General features: G+C 41.4%; 1 protein-coding gene across 5 annotated transcripts in view; it reads left to right on the top strand.

The window, feature by feature from the left end:
- RECK (reversion inducing cysteine rich protein with kazal motifs) overlaps positions 1 to 17,333 on the top strand; it is a 73,480-nt gene extending 56,147 nt beyond the window's left edge. For all 5 annotated transcript variants that reach the window (XM_027105524.1, XM_027105525.1, XM_027105523.1 and 2 more), the window contains 8 exons: positions 1,068 to 1,256; positions 2,769 to 2,891; positions 4,905 to 5,076; positions 10,744 to 10,936; positions 12,196 to 12,406; positions 13,602 to 13,675; positions 14,755 to 14,910; positions 15,742 to 17,333. In XM_027105524.1, the coding sequence (XP_026961325.1) occupies positions 1,068 to 1,256; positions 2,769 to 2,891; positions 4,905 to 5,076; positions 10,744 to 10,936; positions 12,196 to 12,406; positions 13,602 to 13,675; positions 14,755 to 14,910; positions 15,742 to 15,963 (1,340 nt within the window). In that variant the 3' untranslated portion in view covers positions 15,964 to 17,333. The remainder of the gene's footprint in view (positions 1 to 1,067; positions 1,257 to 2,768; positions 2,892 to 4,904; positions 5,077 to 10,743; positions 10,937 to 12,195; positions 12,407 to 13,601; positions 13,676 to 14,754; positions 14,911 to 15,741) is intronic.
- The last annotated feature ends 880 nt before the right edge of the window (positions 17,334 to 18,213 follow it).

Here is an 18,213-nt window from a genome sequence, read left to right as displayed (position 1 = left end):
TATCTTTGGAATGAGATTATTTTCTAAATTATGTTTTTCTATAATGTTCAAGGTTTTTCCAACATGTATTATTTATGTAAGCAGAAAAAGACAAAGACAAATGTAATTTTCAATAGTCATTTTGATTGTAACCTAATTTCAATCCAAAACCAGACTCTCATAACGAGTCATAGGGTTCTTGACAACAAAAGAAGAAAGACCCTTGGGCCAGCTTTTTGTACTTTGTCTTCTATGCTGTAATGTTTGAGAAGGTGTACTGCACATTGTTCGTGTTTTTTCTTTTCTCTCCTTTAAAACATGGAGAAATAGCATTCTCAATCGGATGTGTAATTATCTTCGTAAATTTAATGTTGTGCTGAAATGCACATGATCTTAGGGCTGAAAAATTTTTATCCCATAGAATTTTTATGGTCTTTATCTCTCTGTGGGTCCCTTTAGAATATAGTTGCTTTCTTTTATCTATTTCCCAATTGAAAATGTTTCTTTATCGTGTTAGAATCAACATTTTTAAACATGTGTGAAGTAAAAAGGAACAAAAGATTAAATAAGCATGATGTCTCAAAAGACCATGTATAATATTTGTGTAATGCTATAATATATCAGCTATAGCATCATAATAAATCTTGTTAAATTTGGAAACAAATGGGTTTTCCTTAAGTCCAATCAAGTATTCAACTTTTCTTTGAACTTAAGATGTACTTGTATTCCATCACTAAAAGTTTTCTGACCAAGATTATTCTAAAACTAGTCAGTCGCCATACTCCATTTTAAAAATATCTGTGATTTTAACATACATTTGATAAGCCTAAAGAAATAAAAAACTACATATCTGATAGCATTTTTGTACAGAACTATTGCTAACTTCGAGGTACATGTCCTTTAATCATCACCATCTCACAGAACATGGAATTTTTGTTTGAGAGGTTATGCTTTTGGCCAGTGAAAGTTCTATTACATAATCTTCAGTGGCCACACAGTACCTATAAGACTTGTGTGAAGTGTATCTAATGTCATAAAACAATATCAGAGAACAATACCAACTCTCTCAGCTAATTTTGTCTATACAGGTTGCAAATTGGGAGAAGCATCTGATTTTATTGTCCGTCAAGGGACACTGATCCAAGTGCCATCATCTGCAGGGGAAGTTGGTTGTTATAAAATTTGCTCATGCGGGCAAAGTGGACTCTTAGAAAACTGTATAGAGATGCACTGTATAGACCTTCAGAAGTCTTGTATTGTTGGAGGAAAAAGAAAAAGTGAGTCTTGAACTGTTTTTGTTTTTAACATGAGATTAGTTATATTAATTTTGTAGGGAGAACATTGGATGGGTTCTCACCAGAAAGTAAAGTCTACAAAGCAGATATTCCAGGGAAGTATTTTTCAACTATACAGAACATGAGGACTTCTAAGGAACCCTCTTAGAAGCCTCATCAAGAAGGGACTAATAGCTAATAATAACTAACACTTGAACTCTTAACTGTGTGCCAAGCACTATGCTAAGTCTTGGCCTGTGTTATCTCCTTAAATCCTCCCAGTTGCTCTTCGATACGGGTGCTATTGTAAAGAAGCTGATGGTAAGAGAGGTCACCCACCTAGTAAGTGACCAAAGCAGTATTCAGTCCCAGGCCTATTCGACTCCAAAGCCCTTGCCCTCCACAGGCAAGGACACAGGTCTACCCCTCCCCACCCCTTCCTCAACAGTCTCTCTCCCCTCTGCCCCTTTCCCAGAAGTAAAACTCAGAGTTTGACGTCATGCAAAGCAAACTGGGGGATGGAAACTACACTGTTGATTCGTGGTTGCGAGAGAGCACATTAAAAGGTGCCCTGCTTTATCGCCTTCTCTAAAAGTCTAAGAGTCTTGCTTTCTCACTGTTTCCTTAACCATCTTTTGCTTATAACCCTAATAACTGTTCATATCAATATATAACCTCAAAAATTGTGAAAAAATACCACTTTTGAGAATGTGTTCCCCACTACACGTGCTCATTCTGCTACCCTTACCTCTATGTCCATCCCCCTACCCATCAACCAGAGTAGTTCAGCTTTCATATGCCTCTTGCTTTACTCTTCTGGGTGAGATTTTATTTTAAGAAGAGTACTCTTGGCTAAAAAGGGCTTGCAAATTTCTGCTTAGACCAGCAAGTCAGGTATTCATTGCTTAGTCCATATTCTAAAATGTAATGTATGTACCTTGAATCACAGAAAACATCTGAAGATAGACAAGTTCATTCCTTCCATAAGCTTTCACTGATTAAATGCCTGTTCTCTACAAAAGAACATACTAGTGCCTTGTGGAGCTGAAACTGGGGTGAGGGATTGAGGTCATGCTTTGCATGCTAAGAAGGGAGAGAATTTGAGCCACAAAAAGGAGCAGACCAAATGTATGTACTTTAAGGAGCTAGTCATTTCTGCCAGGGCATCAGGAGAGTCTTCAACCCAAAGATGGCATCAGGACTGGTCCTGGAAAGATGAATAAAGTTCCAGAAGGAGGAAAGGAATGAGCACTTGAGGCAAAAGAGGTAGCCAGGAACATTCTCAGAGAATAAGGAGCAGTCTGGTGAGATGAGCACATTAGGGGTTTGGAGGGGTATGGTGGGAGGTAAATACAAAACTATAAGTATTACAAATTTAACTCCCTAGTTTGTGTACTCAGAAGTCATCTTTCAAGAATTTCTATTTTAAAGCTCTTTAAACTATTACATTTTTTAATTTATGATTTATTTATAAATGCATTACATAGATCAACATTTTATTTCTCTTTCTCTCAGGTCATGGAACTTCCTTTAATATTGACTGCAATATCTGTTCTTGTTTTGCTGGTAATTTGGTGTGTTCTACCCGCCTGTGTCTCAGTGAGCACAGCTCAGAAGATGACCGTCGTACCTTCACAGGTAACCATGGTCACCCAGAAGCTGCCCTCATCCCTTTGTACTCATGTTCCCTTCAAGGCAGCTTCTCTGGTCTTGCCTTAACTGCAAATTTTCACAGTAAAATTAATACATAACCTGAGAGCAAGGCACTTTCCTCCCTGGATCTGTTGCCTCCTCTATAAATTGAAGGCATTAAACTAAGTGGTTTCTTAGGGTCCTTTTAGAGTTCCATGAGTCAAAAAGAGCAGGGCCAGTGATTGGGATGGTTTTAGTTAAATGTCATTTTTCTACTTGCTAAAATACCCATTTATCCCTACCATTATGGTCTAAAGTGTCCATGTATTTTCTAAATTTGCTTCTGTTTTAATGTTTTTATTACCACCTTCTTTCTTGTCCTACCTTGTCTTACTGAATTCATATAGGTAGGGACCCCTATAAACAAAGCTATAGGTAGAAAAAATAAAGAGTGTTTCTCCCAATCTACTATATAAAATCTAGAAGTTAGATGTATCAAGTCTCGCCTGGGAGATTTCTGGAATGTTGAAGGGTGATAACAAAAGCAAGACAAAGACAAAGTTTGTAAACGCCTTCCATAGATTCCTTCCATTCATATCCCCTTAGGGATGGGGAAAAACAGGAAAGTAACTCAGGAAATTATTGTAATTTTGAAACTTAAGAATTTTTGTGAACAATCGGTCAAGAATATGACTTTCTTGACTTTCCTTTGCTTTATGCTGCTGGTATTATGCTCACACCAGCTGCAATAAGTGAAAAACCTAGCTCGATGGGATGCTCTTTTCTTGAGAAGAAGCTACGGTTGTCAACAGCAACAGCACAGTGGCTGGCATCTGCTGGTATCTGCTTTTTCCCAAATCTGAAATACCTTTGGTTCTGGGTGAAGAGGAACCAGGTAGCTGCCCTTACTCCATGTCTTGCTGCTGCACCAGCAGCTTGATTCTCCTTCCATGGAGTTGGTATTACACATGGAGTGGGGTAGGAAGAGAACAGAATAGGGTTTTACCAACCTTGTATCTCCAGCCCATTGGAAATAAAAAGGAGATCAGAAGTAAGAAGTGAACGGCAGACTGATGAGGAAGTAGAGGGAGGACTAGCTCCACCCCATCCTCTGTCCACCCTAATGAGTACCAGTCTTTGCTGCTTTATTCTTCTGTTGTTGTTGTCCTTTATTTTTATCCTTTGTCTGCTTGGTCTGATGAGGACAATTCATTCTGCTTAGAGAAACAGTTAAAATGATGTGGGGATGAAAAATGAACTAAGGACGTACACGGAAGACTTTTATTTATTTACTTACATCTAAGTGTTTTGGGAAGTTGAACTTTACGACTAGCAGGATGCTTTTTCCCTGTAGTGTGTAGCCCCTCGTGTCCTGGGATAAATTACATTAATGACTGTTTAGCTAGCAGACTCTAAGGAGATTTTACTGGCCACAAAGTATACCACATTCTGGGGGACTCAGAGAGTGCCCCAGTCCACACAGGACTCAGAAGGAGATGTTCATGAAAATTCTTAAGTCTCAAGTCACAATAATTTCCCAAGTTACTACCTTCTTGTTCTTCCCCCTCCCTAAGGAGATGGAAGGAACCTATGTGGCGCATTTACAACCTTCATTATTTGTCTTGGTTTTGATATTATCCTCTAACATTCTAGAAATCCCCTAAGCCAGAATCAAACATCTAAATTTCAGATTTTATATACCAGATTGGGAGAAACATTCTTTACTTTTCCTACCCATAGCTCTGTTTGTCTCTACCCCTGGAATCAAGATCTGGAGGCCCTCAATTAGCTGGCAATAAATGGAACAAAGGAAAGTCGTTATGCAGACAAATGGCTTTTCAGAACCTTGCCACCTTTAAAAACACTGTCAGAGATTGGAAGGATTTTTTTTCTGACTTATTAAAATTGTATTTTAACCTGAGACCTCTGCGTGCTTGTTAGTGGTTTGCCTTAATTAGGAAACATGAGGGGAAGGGGACCGTACAAATGCACATTGTTGAGGCACTCTCCTCCCTTCAGGTCTGCCCTGCAACTGTGCAGATCAGTTTGTCCCTGTGTGTGGGCAGAATGGACGCACTTACCCCAGTGCCTGCATTGCTCGCTGTGTGGGCCTCCAAGACCATCAGTTTGAGTTTGGATCATGCATCTCAAAGGATCCATGTACTCCTAACCCCTGCCCAAAAAACCAAAGGTAAGTCAAATGCCTCCTTATCTTTTTCAACTGAAGGTCACCACTTACTCTATACCAGACAGTGAAAATACAAAGATGAATTAAGGTGGTCTCTGCCCTGAAAAGTTGGAGTCTAGAGGGAAAGATCCAGGTAAAGCTGCTTGGTAACATGCTTTGATTGGGGGCCCAGAAGTTGAGCAGTTTACACAGCCTGGGGGAACCTGGGAAAGCCTCTAGAGCATGTGACAGTCGGCTGGAAAAACGAGGAGGAGACTGACAGCAAGGTTTACGGTGGAGGAAAGGTGGTGCTGGTGAAGGCAGAGAGAGTAACAGGAGCAAAGATCTTGGCTGCTGGAAACGAGGAGAGAGCGTGGTGTATGCCGGGAGCTAGAGCAGTTTTGTAAGACTGGAACAAAGTGTGAGGCAAGGAGAGGTGGCAGTTGAGACAAGAGAAGTAGATGCATTCTTGTTACTAGCTACTTATGCCTGATGGCAATAGGAAACATTCTACTTAAAACCTACCTCCATTGTAGGGATGGGACATGAGAAATCTCTGGAAGTGTAACTTCAGTATTTTATGAAGTTGTTTAGGGGCTCCTTTCTCTGCATTTTCCTCAGGAGCTCAGAGTGCAGTTGACCTTGCCTTAATGATGGATTTCTGCCTGTGGTGGCTGCAGGATGAGGGTCCTGATGATTCACTTAGGTTTCAAGCTTCTAAACTGGAGTTTTCACTGACTACCTCAGAGAGCTGAGCAGGACATGTCCCAGTGCCACAGTCCTTGCCTTATGAAGGTTTTGTGGAGAACAAGCAACTGCTTCTCCATCCTGAAAATCCTGGTGCAGCATGAAGGGAAGGAAAGATTTTCTCGTGTGTTAAATTTATTTTAACAAGTTTAAATTCTCTTTTAGCAAAGAGAGTTGGTCACCCATCTAGCAAAGTTTACATCATGAAAACTAAGCCCAGAGAGTTGCTATGGAAAGAAGACAGGGTGCTATACATAAAGAAACATGATAAAGAAATAAGTCAAAAGGATAATATAGTTGTGTTGGGAGGTAGAATTGAGGGTTGTTTTGGTATTTGTTTGTTTCCCTCTATTTGCTAACCTTTCTGAATAAGGTTGGCTTGCTTTTATAATAAAACAATAAAATCTCAAAGTGGAAAGGGCTGGCTAGGTATAATACAAAATCAATATAAAAGAAAAGTTTGAAAAATGCAGCTACATGAAAATGAAAATTTTCTGCATGGTAACAAACAAATGACAAACTGAGAAGAATTTCAGAGAAAGGACTGATGTCCTTACAATATAAAGAACCCCTACCAATCAATATGAAAAAGATGAACAACCTAGTATAAAAATGGGCAAAGACCAATAACCAATAGAAAATGGACCAAGGATGTAAACATAGGAGAAGAAGTACAGATGGTTCTTAAACACTTGAAAAGATGCTTATATTAGCTGGTGGGGAGTAACTCTAGCTACTGTATACAAAATATCAGTGCTTTAACATAGTAGAAGTTCAAATACAGTCCATTTGGGTGTTCAGCAGGTGGCTTTCTACATGTGATTCAGAGACTTAGGATCCTTCCATCTAGCAACTCTGCTCCTACAGCCTCTAGTCCTCCTCTGTCCAGCAGACAAGAGAAGGGAGATGATGGAGGTTGCTCTTGAGAAGCTTTTATAGGCCAGGTTAAAAATTCATCTCTACTTCCAGCCACACTCCATTGTCTAGAACTTAGTCATTTGGCCAGAACTACTGCCAGGGAGGCTGGGAAATGTAGTCTAGATGTATGCCCAGGAAGAAGATTAAATGAATTTGATGAATGATCATCTAGCCGATCTACCACAATGCTTAACCTTTCTCATATTAAGAGAAATGTAAATTAAAGTAAAACTACAATTGTGTACCATTTTCTGTCTACCAGATTGGTAAAGGTAAAAAGTTTGATAACAAAATGTAGGGAAGTAGGCATTCCCATACAAGAGGATTTTGGGCTGAAGATTGGTACATCCTCTTTGGAGGGCAATTTGTCCAAGGCTACCAACATTTTAAATGCACATACTTTTTGAGTCAGCATATATAAATGCTTATTCTTACATAAAATATCTCTGGAAGAATAAATAAGAAATTGATAATAATGGTTGCCTCTGGGGAAAGGAATTAGGTGGCTGGGACACAAGGAGTAGGAAGGAGATTTACTTTTCACTGTATATGATTTTGTGTCTTTTCACTTTCTACATGGGCTTGTATTATCTGTTCAAAAACTAATTGTTTAAAAAACAAAAAGTTGAGAATAAATAAATAAATAAAGTTATAGTCATTCATCAAGTATCTACTGATATACCAGGCATCTTTCTAAACACTGGGACACAATAGTAAGCAAGACAAAGTCCCTGCCCTGATCGTGTTTATTTTAATTTACCCCCCAGAGTCTCAGCCTTTCCTATTGATCCTCTTATTTCTGTACGTTCATATTGGTAATGTTTTTCCTTCCAAAATTACCAGATTTCTCCTGATATTCTTTGTTCTCATTCCTTCGATGTTAATAGATAGTGAAGCTCTAAATGTTCTTCTTTTTCATTATTTCTCTTCAAATGTCTTAAATTTCTGTAAAATTATTACTACATGCATTCTAATTTCTTTCTTCTAGTTTTATTGAGATAGAATTGACATATAGCACTATATAAGTTTAAGGTGTATAGCACAATAATTTGACTTACATGCATCATGAAATGATTACCACAATACGTTTAGTGAATATTCATCATCTTATATAGATACAAAATTAAAGAAATAGAAAAAAGTTTTTTTCCTTGTGCTAAGAACTCTCAAGGTTTATTCTGTTAACTTTCATATATAGCATTCAGCAGTGTTAATTACATTTATCATGTTGTACATTACATCTCTATATTATAACTAGAAGTTTGTATCTTTTGACTACCTTCATCTAATTCTCCCTCGCCTCACCCTTTGCCTCTGGTAACCACAAATCTGATCTTTTTCTATGAGTTTGTTTGTTAGTTTTGAAGTATAATTGACCTACAACTCTGTGTTAGTTCCTGGTATACAACATAGTGACTCAGTATTTCTATACATTTTGAAATAATAGTTTAGTTACTGTCTTTCATCATACAAGGATATTATTGTACGTAGTTATCAACTATATGCCCCATACTGTACATTTAATACCTGTGATTCCTTTCTTGTGCAACTGGAAGTTTGTACCTCTTAATCTCCCACACCAATTTCTCTCCTCTCCCCACCCTCCTCCCTCTGGCAACCACCCGTTGGTTCTCTGTATCTATGACTCTGTTTCTTTCATTATGTTTGTTCATTTGTTTTGTTTTTTAGGTTCCACATATAAGTGAAATCATACAGTATTTGTCTTTCTCTGTCTGACTTATTTCACTTAGCATAATAACCTCTAGGTCCATCCATGTTGTCACAAGATTTCATTCTTTTTTATGGCTGAGTAATATTCCTCTGTGTGTGTGTGTGTGTGTGTGTGTGAGCGCTCGCACACACACGAAGTTTCCCTTTCTCTACATCCTCACCAAGACTTATTTGTTGTCTTTTGGATAATAGCCATTCTGACAGGTATGAGATGATATTTCATTGTGATTTGACTTGAATTTCCCTGATGATTAGTGATGTTGAGCATCTTTTCATGTGCCTGTTGGCCATCTTTATGTCTTCTTGGGAAAATGTCTATTCAGATCCTTGGGGCCCATTTTTTGATTGGGTGTTTGTTTTTTTTTGATGTTGAGTTGTATGAGTTCTTTGTATATTTAGGATATTAACCCCTTATCAGATATATCGTTTGCAAATATCTTCTCCCATTCAGTAGGCGGCCTTTTGATTTTGTTGATGGTTTTCTCTGCTGTGCAAGAGCTTTTTAGTTTGATGTAGTCACATTTGTTTATTTTTGCTTTTGTTTCCCTTGCCTGAGGAGACATATCTAAAAAATATTACTAAGACTAATATCTAAGAGCATACTGCCTATGTTTTCTTCTAGAAGTTTTATGGTTTCAGGTTTTACATTTAAGTCTTCAATCCATTTTAAATTTATTTTTGTGTATGGTGTGAGAAAGTAGTCCAATTTGATTCTTTTACATGTAGTTGTCCAGTTTTCCCAACACCATTTATTAAAGAGGCTGTCTTTTCCCCATTGTGTATTCTTGCCTCCTTTTTCATAGATTAATTGCCCATATAAGAATGGGTTTCTTCCTGGACTTTCTATTCTGTTCCATTGATCTATGTGTCTGTTTTTGTGCAGTACCATACTGTTTTGATGACTGTGTAATATAGTTGGAAATCAGGGAGAGTGATACCTCCAGCTATGTTCTTCTTTCTCAAGATTGTTTTGGCTATTCAGGGTCTTTTGTGTTTCCTTACAAATTTTAGAATTATTTGTTCTAGTTCCATGAAAAATGCTATTGGTATTGTTATAGGGATTGCATTGAATCTGTAGATTGCCTTGAGTAACATGGCCATTTTAACAATATTAGTTTTTCTAATCCGTGAGCATGGCATATCTTTCCATCTTTATGTGTCGTCTTCAGTTTATTTCATCAGTGTCTTATAGTTTTCCAAGTACCGGTCTTTTACTTCCTTAGTTAAATTTATTCCTAAATATTTTATTCTTTTTGATGTGATTGTAAATGGGATTGTTTTCTTAATTTCTCTTTACGTGCATCCTAATTTTAAATCCCATCAGAAGAGGCAACCACATTAGTAGTAGTGATGGTGGTGGTGGTGATTTCAGTGCAGGAAGCTTATCTCTAAAAAGAATAGAAGCAATTTCCTTTGAAATTATATGATGCTAGCTAATACATTCTTCTCCTTTTACTTTATAGACTAATATTTGTGTATCTTATTATTTCAAATACCCAGTAAAAGCTAAACATTTTCGTAGGTCTTATCTTGTTATAGAAAATTATAAATACCCTTTATAGAAATGAGGGAGGCAAAAAGAGTCTAAAGAAGAAAAGAACCATCCTCCCTAACCCCTCTGAAGAAGTTCAGGGATTGAGAATGGAGCAAGGTTCAGGTATTACTAGGAAAACCCAGCTTCAGGGGGTGGCATTCTCTCAGTGATTCACTACCAGCCAGCATCAGGTCCTCAGCCTTGTAAGCACAGAAACCTGAAATTTTCAGCACGTACTGTGAAGCCTTCTCTTAAGATAGACTCATATTAGCCAAGCTGATAATTAAGCCTCTGAAAATGCTCCGTTTATTATTAACGAGAAGGCCTCCAGCATTGGGCCCCAGCCCATTTGATGGCTTCATATGATGCCTCTTCCACCCCAAGCATACTTTGCTCCTGCTCTCGGGGTCCCCTGCCCTCTCCCCCAGCACCACAGGGTTTCAGGCATCACATCTTTGCTCTGCTGCTCCCTCAGCCTGGCAGGCCTTCATCCTCCTGGTTCTACCTCCTCCCGGTGCTTTCTCCAGGCTCCCCAGTCAGAATGACTCATTCCCACGATCACTTGGTGTGTGATTTTCTACCTGATAGCCTGCTTTACATGCACGCTCGACTCCCCACTCTCCATAAGCTCTTGGGCACAGGGACTGTTTCTGATTGCTCTCTTACTTTCTCCTCAGCCTCCTGTGCCCCGTCAGTGCTTTGCCGGCCCCACCATGGTCCCTTACGCCACTGGCTCATGGTGCTGCGTTTGTGTTTTTCAGATGCATACCCAAACCACAAGTCTGCCTGACAACTTTTGATAAATTTGGATGTAGCCAATATGAGTGTTTGCCAAGACAGCTCACCTGTGACCAGGTCCGAGATCCTGTTTGTGATACAAACCACATGGAGCACAGCAATCTCTGCACTTTGTACCAGAGGGGGAAGAGCCTCTTATACAAAGGCCCGTGCCAGGTACCACTGTTTACCTGACAAACCCAAGTACGCTGAGCATGAAATCAGCTTATGATCTTTTACACATGAATCAGCAGTGAGACCCCTTCAGGGTCCGCTGTGGATCCCGTCAAATCTAGAGCACTCAGTCCTCCACCAAAAATGAGCCATCCCGAGGCTGGCTTTTCCTCCTAACACTGGAGGGCCCCCTTGCTCATGTGTGAACCTTTGCACATCTAGTGTACAGAGCAAGAAGAGGGAGGCTTCTTGCCGCCAACCATTAGGAAAAGAATTTAAAGTCTCACACGCCTGGCATTGGTCAGCAGCATCTTCACTTCCCCTAGTTCTGCGGGCCCTCATTAGAAAACAGCCCAGGAAGATGCGAGGTAAAACAGCTAAGAAAAGAGCTCTCTCCCCACTCTTCCCACTGAAGTCCCACCTGAGGTATGAAAAGTGACTGAAAATTTCTCTGAAACTTAATGTTGTCTTACATCAGTTTATCTTTCAGTCTTTGAGGGTCGTGAAATCTGTATTCATGTTAAAAATAACCCCAAGGACAACCCCACTGAGGCCTCCCACAGTACCACTGATCTATGGGCTGGGCCCTCTGCCTGGGGGAAGCCCAGCCTTGGGCCAGCACCCCCTGCCCACAGCTGGCTGACACCGGACCTGCTGGCTGCTCATTTCCTGGTCTTCATTGTCGGAAAATCCCTTCAGGTCATCCCCCTGGGCTTGTTTCCCCTCAGAGATCATGTTCCAAGTGCACTGATACCTTTACTCTGAATTCCTAGTCTTCTCTTCCTGTTGTTCCCTGTTCCTGGCTTCAAGTTTTCGCTTCCATGTTCCTAACCTACCTCATGGAGCCAGTCTGTCTGCTCTCCTGATCTCTCCACTCTTCCCTCTCCTTATCCCGTACCCAGCATGAAATGATAAGGCCTCTGAATTTGCATGAAGATTGGTCTTGTTTTCTTCTAACAGGTTCTTCTGGAATAAAGGAAGTCTGGAGGGAGGGAGGATTGTTATCTCATATCAGTTCACAGAGAATGAGTACCCAAGTCCCAGAGAGGCTGAGAAAAGTAATCTCTTCAATTCATCTTGGGACAGCCCTATTGCCCCCAGCCCCACCCCATGTTTAGCAACCTCAGGAGCTTACTTCAGAGGGTCCAAGAATTTATACTGTCTTTCTTCCTTCCTGAAAATAGGGAGACCTACTCTGCACTCTTGGTTAGGAAAAGTGCACCACAGAGGTTTACAGGCTAACTGTGCTTTCTTGCCCTCAGCCCTTCTGCAGAGCCCCAGAGCCCATCTGCGGGCACAACGGGGAGACCTACAGTAGCGTGTGTGCTGCCTACTCGGACCGGGTGGCGGTCGATTACTATGGGCCCTGCCAGGCTGTCGGGGTCCTCTCTGAGCACAGTTCTGTCACTGAGTGTGCTGCTGTGAAATGTCCTTCGCTCTCAGCGACCGAATGCAAACCCATCATCCCACCCGGTAGGCTGGCAGTATTTGGGGTGGGGCAGGGGTGGAAGTGGGAGGATTTGCGTATCTGTCTCCAGAGAGTGAGTCACTGAGAAGAGAGATGACTAGTGTGTTTAAACTTTTCAGGAAGTCTTGACTCCAGCTGATGCTGATTAGATGCATTACTCTGGGCCAACCTTAAAAAGCTGTGGATCTGCCTTAGACATCATCTGGTCTGGTGATTTTAAAACAATGTGGAAAACTTTTTTCAATCCTGCCTTAAACACCAATAGATAAACAGCAATATTTAATTGCTAGAATTATGGTTATTAGTTCAAATGCATAGTGTTTGCATATTATAAAGTTAATGAATAAGGAATTGGTTACTAATGAATGAATAATTGAAGTAGTTTTGATGAACACAAACATTTGAAATTGAGAAAAACAGAAGATGGTTGTTGTCTTAGATTGGCCTTAGCATCTAATTTAATTGTTTTTGTTGCATATAATCAAGAAAGTCTTGTTTCGTACAGGCTATTATAAGTGGTGACAGTTTTCAAACAGCTTACCTTACAGTCTCATACTCTTCGGTTAGACAGAGATGTCAGAAGAGACTTTATCCCAAGTCTGCACAGAACAGATTAACCTGGAGTCTAACAAGTTCATTCCTCTGTCCATGAACTCAGCAAATGTTTCTTGAGCTTCCACTATGTCCTAAACACCTTCTAGGCACTGGGGACACAGCAGTGAGCAGAACAAAGCCTCTTTCCTCCTGGAGACCACGATCTGACATTTTATTATGGTCTAACAGTTTAAAATAATTTTTAAAATTAAATTTGAATTAAACACTCATGGAATCCCTGAAACACTTGCTCCTGTGTTTCGCAGACAGGAAACACTTGCCCGGGATCACGCAGTGAGTTCTGAGCAGGGCAGGGTCTAGGCCCTGCCTGTCTTGAAAGGCCAGCTCTCCCTGTGCTGTATTAAACCACAGCTGCCCCACCTGAGAAGTAGCACAGGAGGAAAGCAGGGATGCAGGAAGGATTTCGGTAAATGTATAGAGTATAAGACTCCAGGTTGGTCCGGGAACATATCTAAAAGTGCAGTCATCAGGAAGGACTGCTGTGACTTTCCCAGCACAAAATGAAGGGCTGGTCATTTCACCAACTATTATGAATTCTCTTTGTTTCTAATTCTGAACACACATAAAATGGTTTCTGTTATACAGGTGCTTGTTGCCCGTTATGTGCTGGGATGTTAAGAGTTTTATTTGACAAAGAAAAACTGGATACTATTGCTAAGGTAGGTTGCTTTATGTGCTATGTACTGTTGAAACCTTATCGATAAACCTGTCAGTAGTCCTACAGACAGAATGAGTCATGTCATTTATAGATGAAGAAACTAATTTGCACGGGAGCAACTTGCCCAAGGCCGTATAGTAGCTCACAACCAGGAGAACTGGGGTTTGAACTCAAGGTGTCTGGCTCTGTCCTGTGCTCCTTCCCTCTACAGCCTGGCTGTGTGGTGACCTTGCTCTGCAATCCATCGGCCCGGGCCTTTCTCAGAAAAGGTCCCCTGCCGGCATAGTGGAGGCAGACGAGGCAGCCAGGGACTGGTCACGCCCAGATGGTCTCAAGGTTGCCAGCCCTCACATGGTCCCCATGCCGCCGGGGGCTGCGTCCAGAACCGGCCACATTCCTCTGATGGTTTTGCCTCTTTCCCTTTGCTGTATCATCACTTTTTCTGCTTGCTGTTTTAGAGACTCGTCTCTAGAAATGTAGCAGCCAACACCTGTCACTACCTAGAAAATTATGTCCATTTCTATGAAAACACCTGTATTTTTACAGGAAGGCTTTAATTATTTTCCTGTGGCGTCCAACTCAGAACTGTCCCTTAAAAAAGTGCTCCTGGGGCTTCCCTGGTGGCGCAGTGATTGAGAGTCCGCTTGCCGATGCAGGGGACACGGGTTCGTGCCCCGGTCCGGGAAGGTCCCACATGCCGTGGAGCGGCTGGGCCCGTGAGCCATGGCCGCTGAGCCTGTGCGTCCGGAGCCTGTGCCCCGCAGTGGGAGAGGCCACAGCAGTGAGAGGCCCGCGTACCGCAAAAAAAAAAAAAAAAAAAAAAAAAAAAAAAAAAGCTCCTCGTGAGAGTGTTTATCTCAGCCAGAAAACTCAGCAGTCAGAAAACAAAAACAACAAACCCGTTGGAATGGGCTCTGTGGATATTTTAGAATTCAGCCAGCAAGGCCCTGTTGGGGCCCCGCACTTAGGGGTTCCTTGGTTAAAAGAGCCTCTGTGGCTTAGGCAAGGTGGCAAGGCAGCTTAGGCAGTAATAAGGAATTCTTCTTTTTTTTCAGGTAATGAATTTTTTTCTCTCTCTAGGTGGCAAACAAAAAGCCAATAACCGTTCTGGAAATACTTCAGAAGATCCGCATGCATGTGTCTGTCCCACAGTGTGACGTATTTGGATACTTCAGCATCGAATCAGAAATTGTGATCCTGATCATTCCTGTGGATCATTATCCAAAAGCTTTGCAGGTGGGGTTCAGCACATGTTGTGCAAGCATCCTGTTACTTTCAAGTATGGAGGCCTTGGGAGGGGGTGAGGGCAGGAGGAAGGAAAGCATGGCAGTCTCTGAGGGGCGGAGCTGCACTAGGTTAGCAGTGGCCAACAGAACGCAAAGGAGTGGGAGAGGGCGGAGGTTGAGATGCTGTGACTCAGAGCGTGCAGAGATGGAAGGCATCTGCTCATCATCCAGACGAGGAGGCGGCTGAGGCCCAGGGAAGGCAGGGACTGACACAGGTCACGCAGTAACAAAGCCAGGACCGACTCCTGTCTCCCGAGGGCTGTGCCCCCACTGGGGAGGAGGAGCACGCCAGCACTGGTCTTATGGGCCAGCTCACAATCTAGAGGTGAACTTCACTCAGGAGGCCCAAGTTTCAGTGTCAACATAGTGAGGGCTCCAGTGAAGGGGGTGAATACAGCCGTTTATAAACTGCCACAGTTAGGAAGCTCATTAAGTCTAATTGCTTTCCTCCTGATGTGTCGGTGGGCATTGAAAGGCCACTCCCTGTGACTATGTTTAAGCTTGAAAAGATAACTTCTAAGCATGGAGAAGGGGTGAACAGGATTGTGGGAAAAGAAAGGGCAGTGGCAGTGTGGGTCATGGCTTTTTTCATTTGATTTCCATTGATGCAGTTATTTTTTGTGTAATAAATTGAGACTATTAAAATGTTACTTTGGCTAAGAAAAGAAGGACAAAGAGAAAGCCTATTCCTGGTGTTAGGATATTTGTGGAATTTGTCTGACTTGACCTTTTCATGGATTCTGTGATTTTATATTAAAAGAATCTGATTATCCTCTCCCAGATTGAGGCTTGCAATAAGGAAGCAGAGAAGATCGAATCCCTTATCAACTCCGACAGCCCTACTCTGGCGGCCCACGTCCCTCTGTCCGCCCTCATCATTTCTCAGGTGCAGGTCTCCAGCAGTGTGCTTTCGGCCGCTGCCAGGGCCCAGCCTCCCTGCCACTCCCACCTCTTCCTCCTCATCCTGGGTCTCGCCTTGCACAGGGTCTGGACACACAACTGACTGCCCACGAAAAGTGCAAAATATTCCTCGATCTAATCTTTCTACTTTGGAAAAGACGTACAGGACTGCTGGTTTATAGTTGAATAGTGGCCAAGTCAAAGCACTTGTCACCTCTAACCTCTATGCACCACACAGTATTTTTCTTAATCACCAGTGTTAGTAAGGGTTTTGTTTTGTTTCTACAAATGTTACAATACGTTCTTCCAAATACTGATGAAAAGAGGATGTCTCCTTCTGGCGGATCACTGCCTTACAATTTACATTTTGCTCATTAGATGTGTCCCCCACTCTAAAACAAATTCTATATCATTGGTAAATGAGATGATCACATTGTAGAAATATAGCTCACTTTACTGTGGGCTTCGTATCACAAAAACTTCATTTCCAAGTTCTTTTTAGTATTAAAGTGCCCCTAGAGTGTGTGTTTGTTTACAGATATTCCCTACTCTGTCTAGAAGTGAGGGGTCAGAGCAAAGAGCCACTGCTATTAGAGTATGAAATAAAGATAAGGCATCTTTGGAATTATCATATAAATCATCAGGCAAATTTAATTTACAGAAATCTAATTCAGGATTCCATTTAATGTGGTAAGCAAAAGCAAGCTAAGTAAACGGCACTCATATAATATATTGTAAGTGACAGTCTCAGTGGTTCCTAATGTGTGTCTGTGACTTTTGTGAAAGGGAGAAGTTATATCCCATCAAAGCGACTTGTATTATGCATTTTTATATTAACCAGATGTATATTCTTTGGTATCATCCAAGTTAAATTTAGAGTTTTTAAAGATTGACCTTTAAACCAATTGCTGCTACTTATGTAATTGCCAAAAAGTGAAATAATTAGTAGTTCGTGTAAATAATACATGATTTTTCTATTTTATTATGAAGAAGGTGAATAGCCATATTTGTAAAATGACAATCATGTGTGTTAACCCAGTACTTTCCGTTCATGAAGACACATTTGCTTTTTGTGATATGCACAGTGTAGATAAGTGTTCTGTTTGACTTTCTTTTTTGACATAGAATTATAAAGAATTGTGGTTTATATATTTAAAAGTGTCAATCTAAGTTTGAAAATGTTTGCATGTTGTCTAAGAAATTGAATACTTTGAATGTGTTTCACAGTTTGAAATAAGCTATTCAGTGTAATACTTCTTGTTTATATGCACCTAAGCTTAGATTTTACATGAAGTGTTTTTTTCAGTGTTATATGTACCTTCTGAAAAATATAGGGATATGCATATTATACCAAAATGTTGTTTAAAAGTGGGCACTTAGGGCTTCCCTGGTGGCGCAGTGGTTGAGAGTCCGCCTGCCGATGCAGGGGACACGGGTTTGTGCCCCGGTCCGGGAAGATCCCACATGCTGCGTAGCGGCTGGGCCCGTGAGCCATGGCCGCTGAGCCTGCGCGTCCGGAGCCTGTGCTCCGCAATGGGAGAGGTCACAATAGTGAGAGGCCCGCGTACCGCAAAAAAAAAAAAAAAAAAAGAAAGAAAGAAAAAAAGTGGGCACTTAAAGCTTTCAAAATTTCTCAGTGGTGATGTAGCATGTTTGTTGCAATTGCTTTTTCTATATAAATGTCTTCAATGCAATATACTGGAAAGCTTTTCTATTTTAATAAAATAATTTTATATGATTATGTGTATTTCCAAGCAATGTGCACATTTTAAATGAAACCACTGATCACTCTTGGGCAAGCTATGTCCTTTGCTTTGGAATAAGAAGTTATGGGAGTGTTATTACTCCAAACCTGGGAAAGTGGAGCAGATGGAACAGAGCTGGTCAGAGCAGACCCAGGCATGACCAGAGGCCAGGCTGTGGCAGAAAGTCAAGTACAAAGACCCCAGCTTTAGGTCTTCAGGACAGAGAGAGCTTCAGGCCCTCCAAGACCAGGAACAGACTAGGGAGTTCTGCTCCCCACTGCCTCGGCCCAATATTCCAGCCCCAGGATATGTCCTGGGAAAAAGGGAACTGGTCAGCAGGCCCGAAAGGTTCTGTCAGTCAGCAGAGGCTAAAGCCCCAAACCTCCATCTTGCTCCCATCACATGTCTGCTGTGGGTCAGCTGTGCTTCTTCTCTATACTGTCTTCGCTTCTGGACCCACCCAGTGTCCTCACAAAGAGAAGAAGGAGACGAAGAAAACCACAACTGGCCCTTAGGTCTCTGCTCAGAAGTGACACTGTCGTTTCTGCCTACGTCTTACCAGCCCAAGCAAGTCACTCCCGAGTTCAAAAGGTAGGGATTTGTCGTCT

This window comes from Aethalodelphis obliquidens, unplaced genomic scaffold (genome assembly GCF_003676395.1).
Source record: "Aethalodelphis obliquidens isolate GAN/ISIS:26980383/991018 unplaced genomic scaffold, ASM367639v1 scaffold7, whole genome shotgun sequence".
Lineage (NCBI taxonomy): Eukaryota > Metazoa > Chordata > Mammalia > Artiodactyla > Delphinidae > Aethalodelphis > Aethalodelphis obliquidens.
Note: the sequence above shows the minus strand (reverse complement) of the source record. Positions and strands in the feature narration are given on the sequence as shown.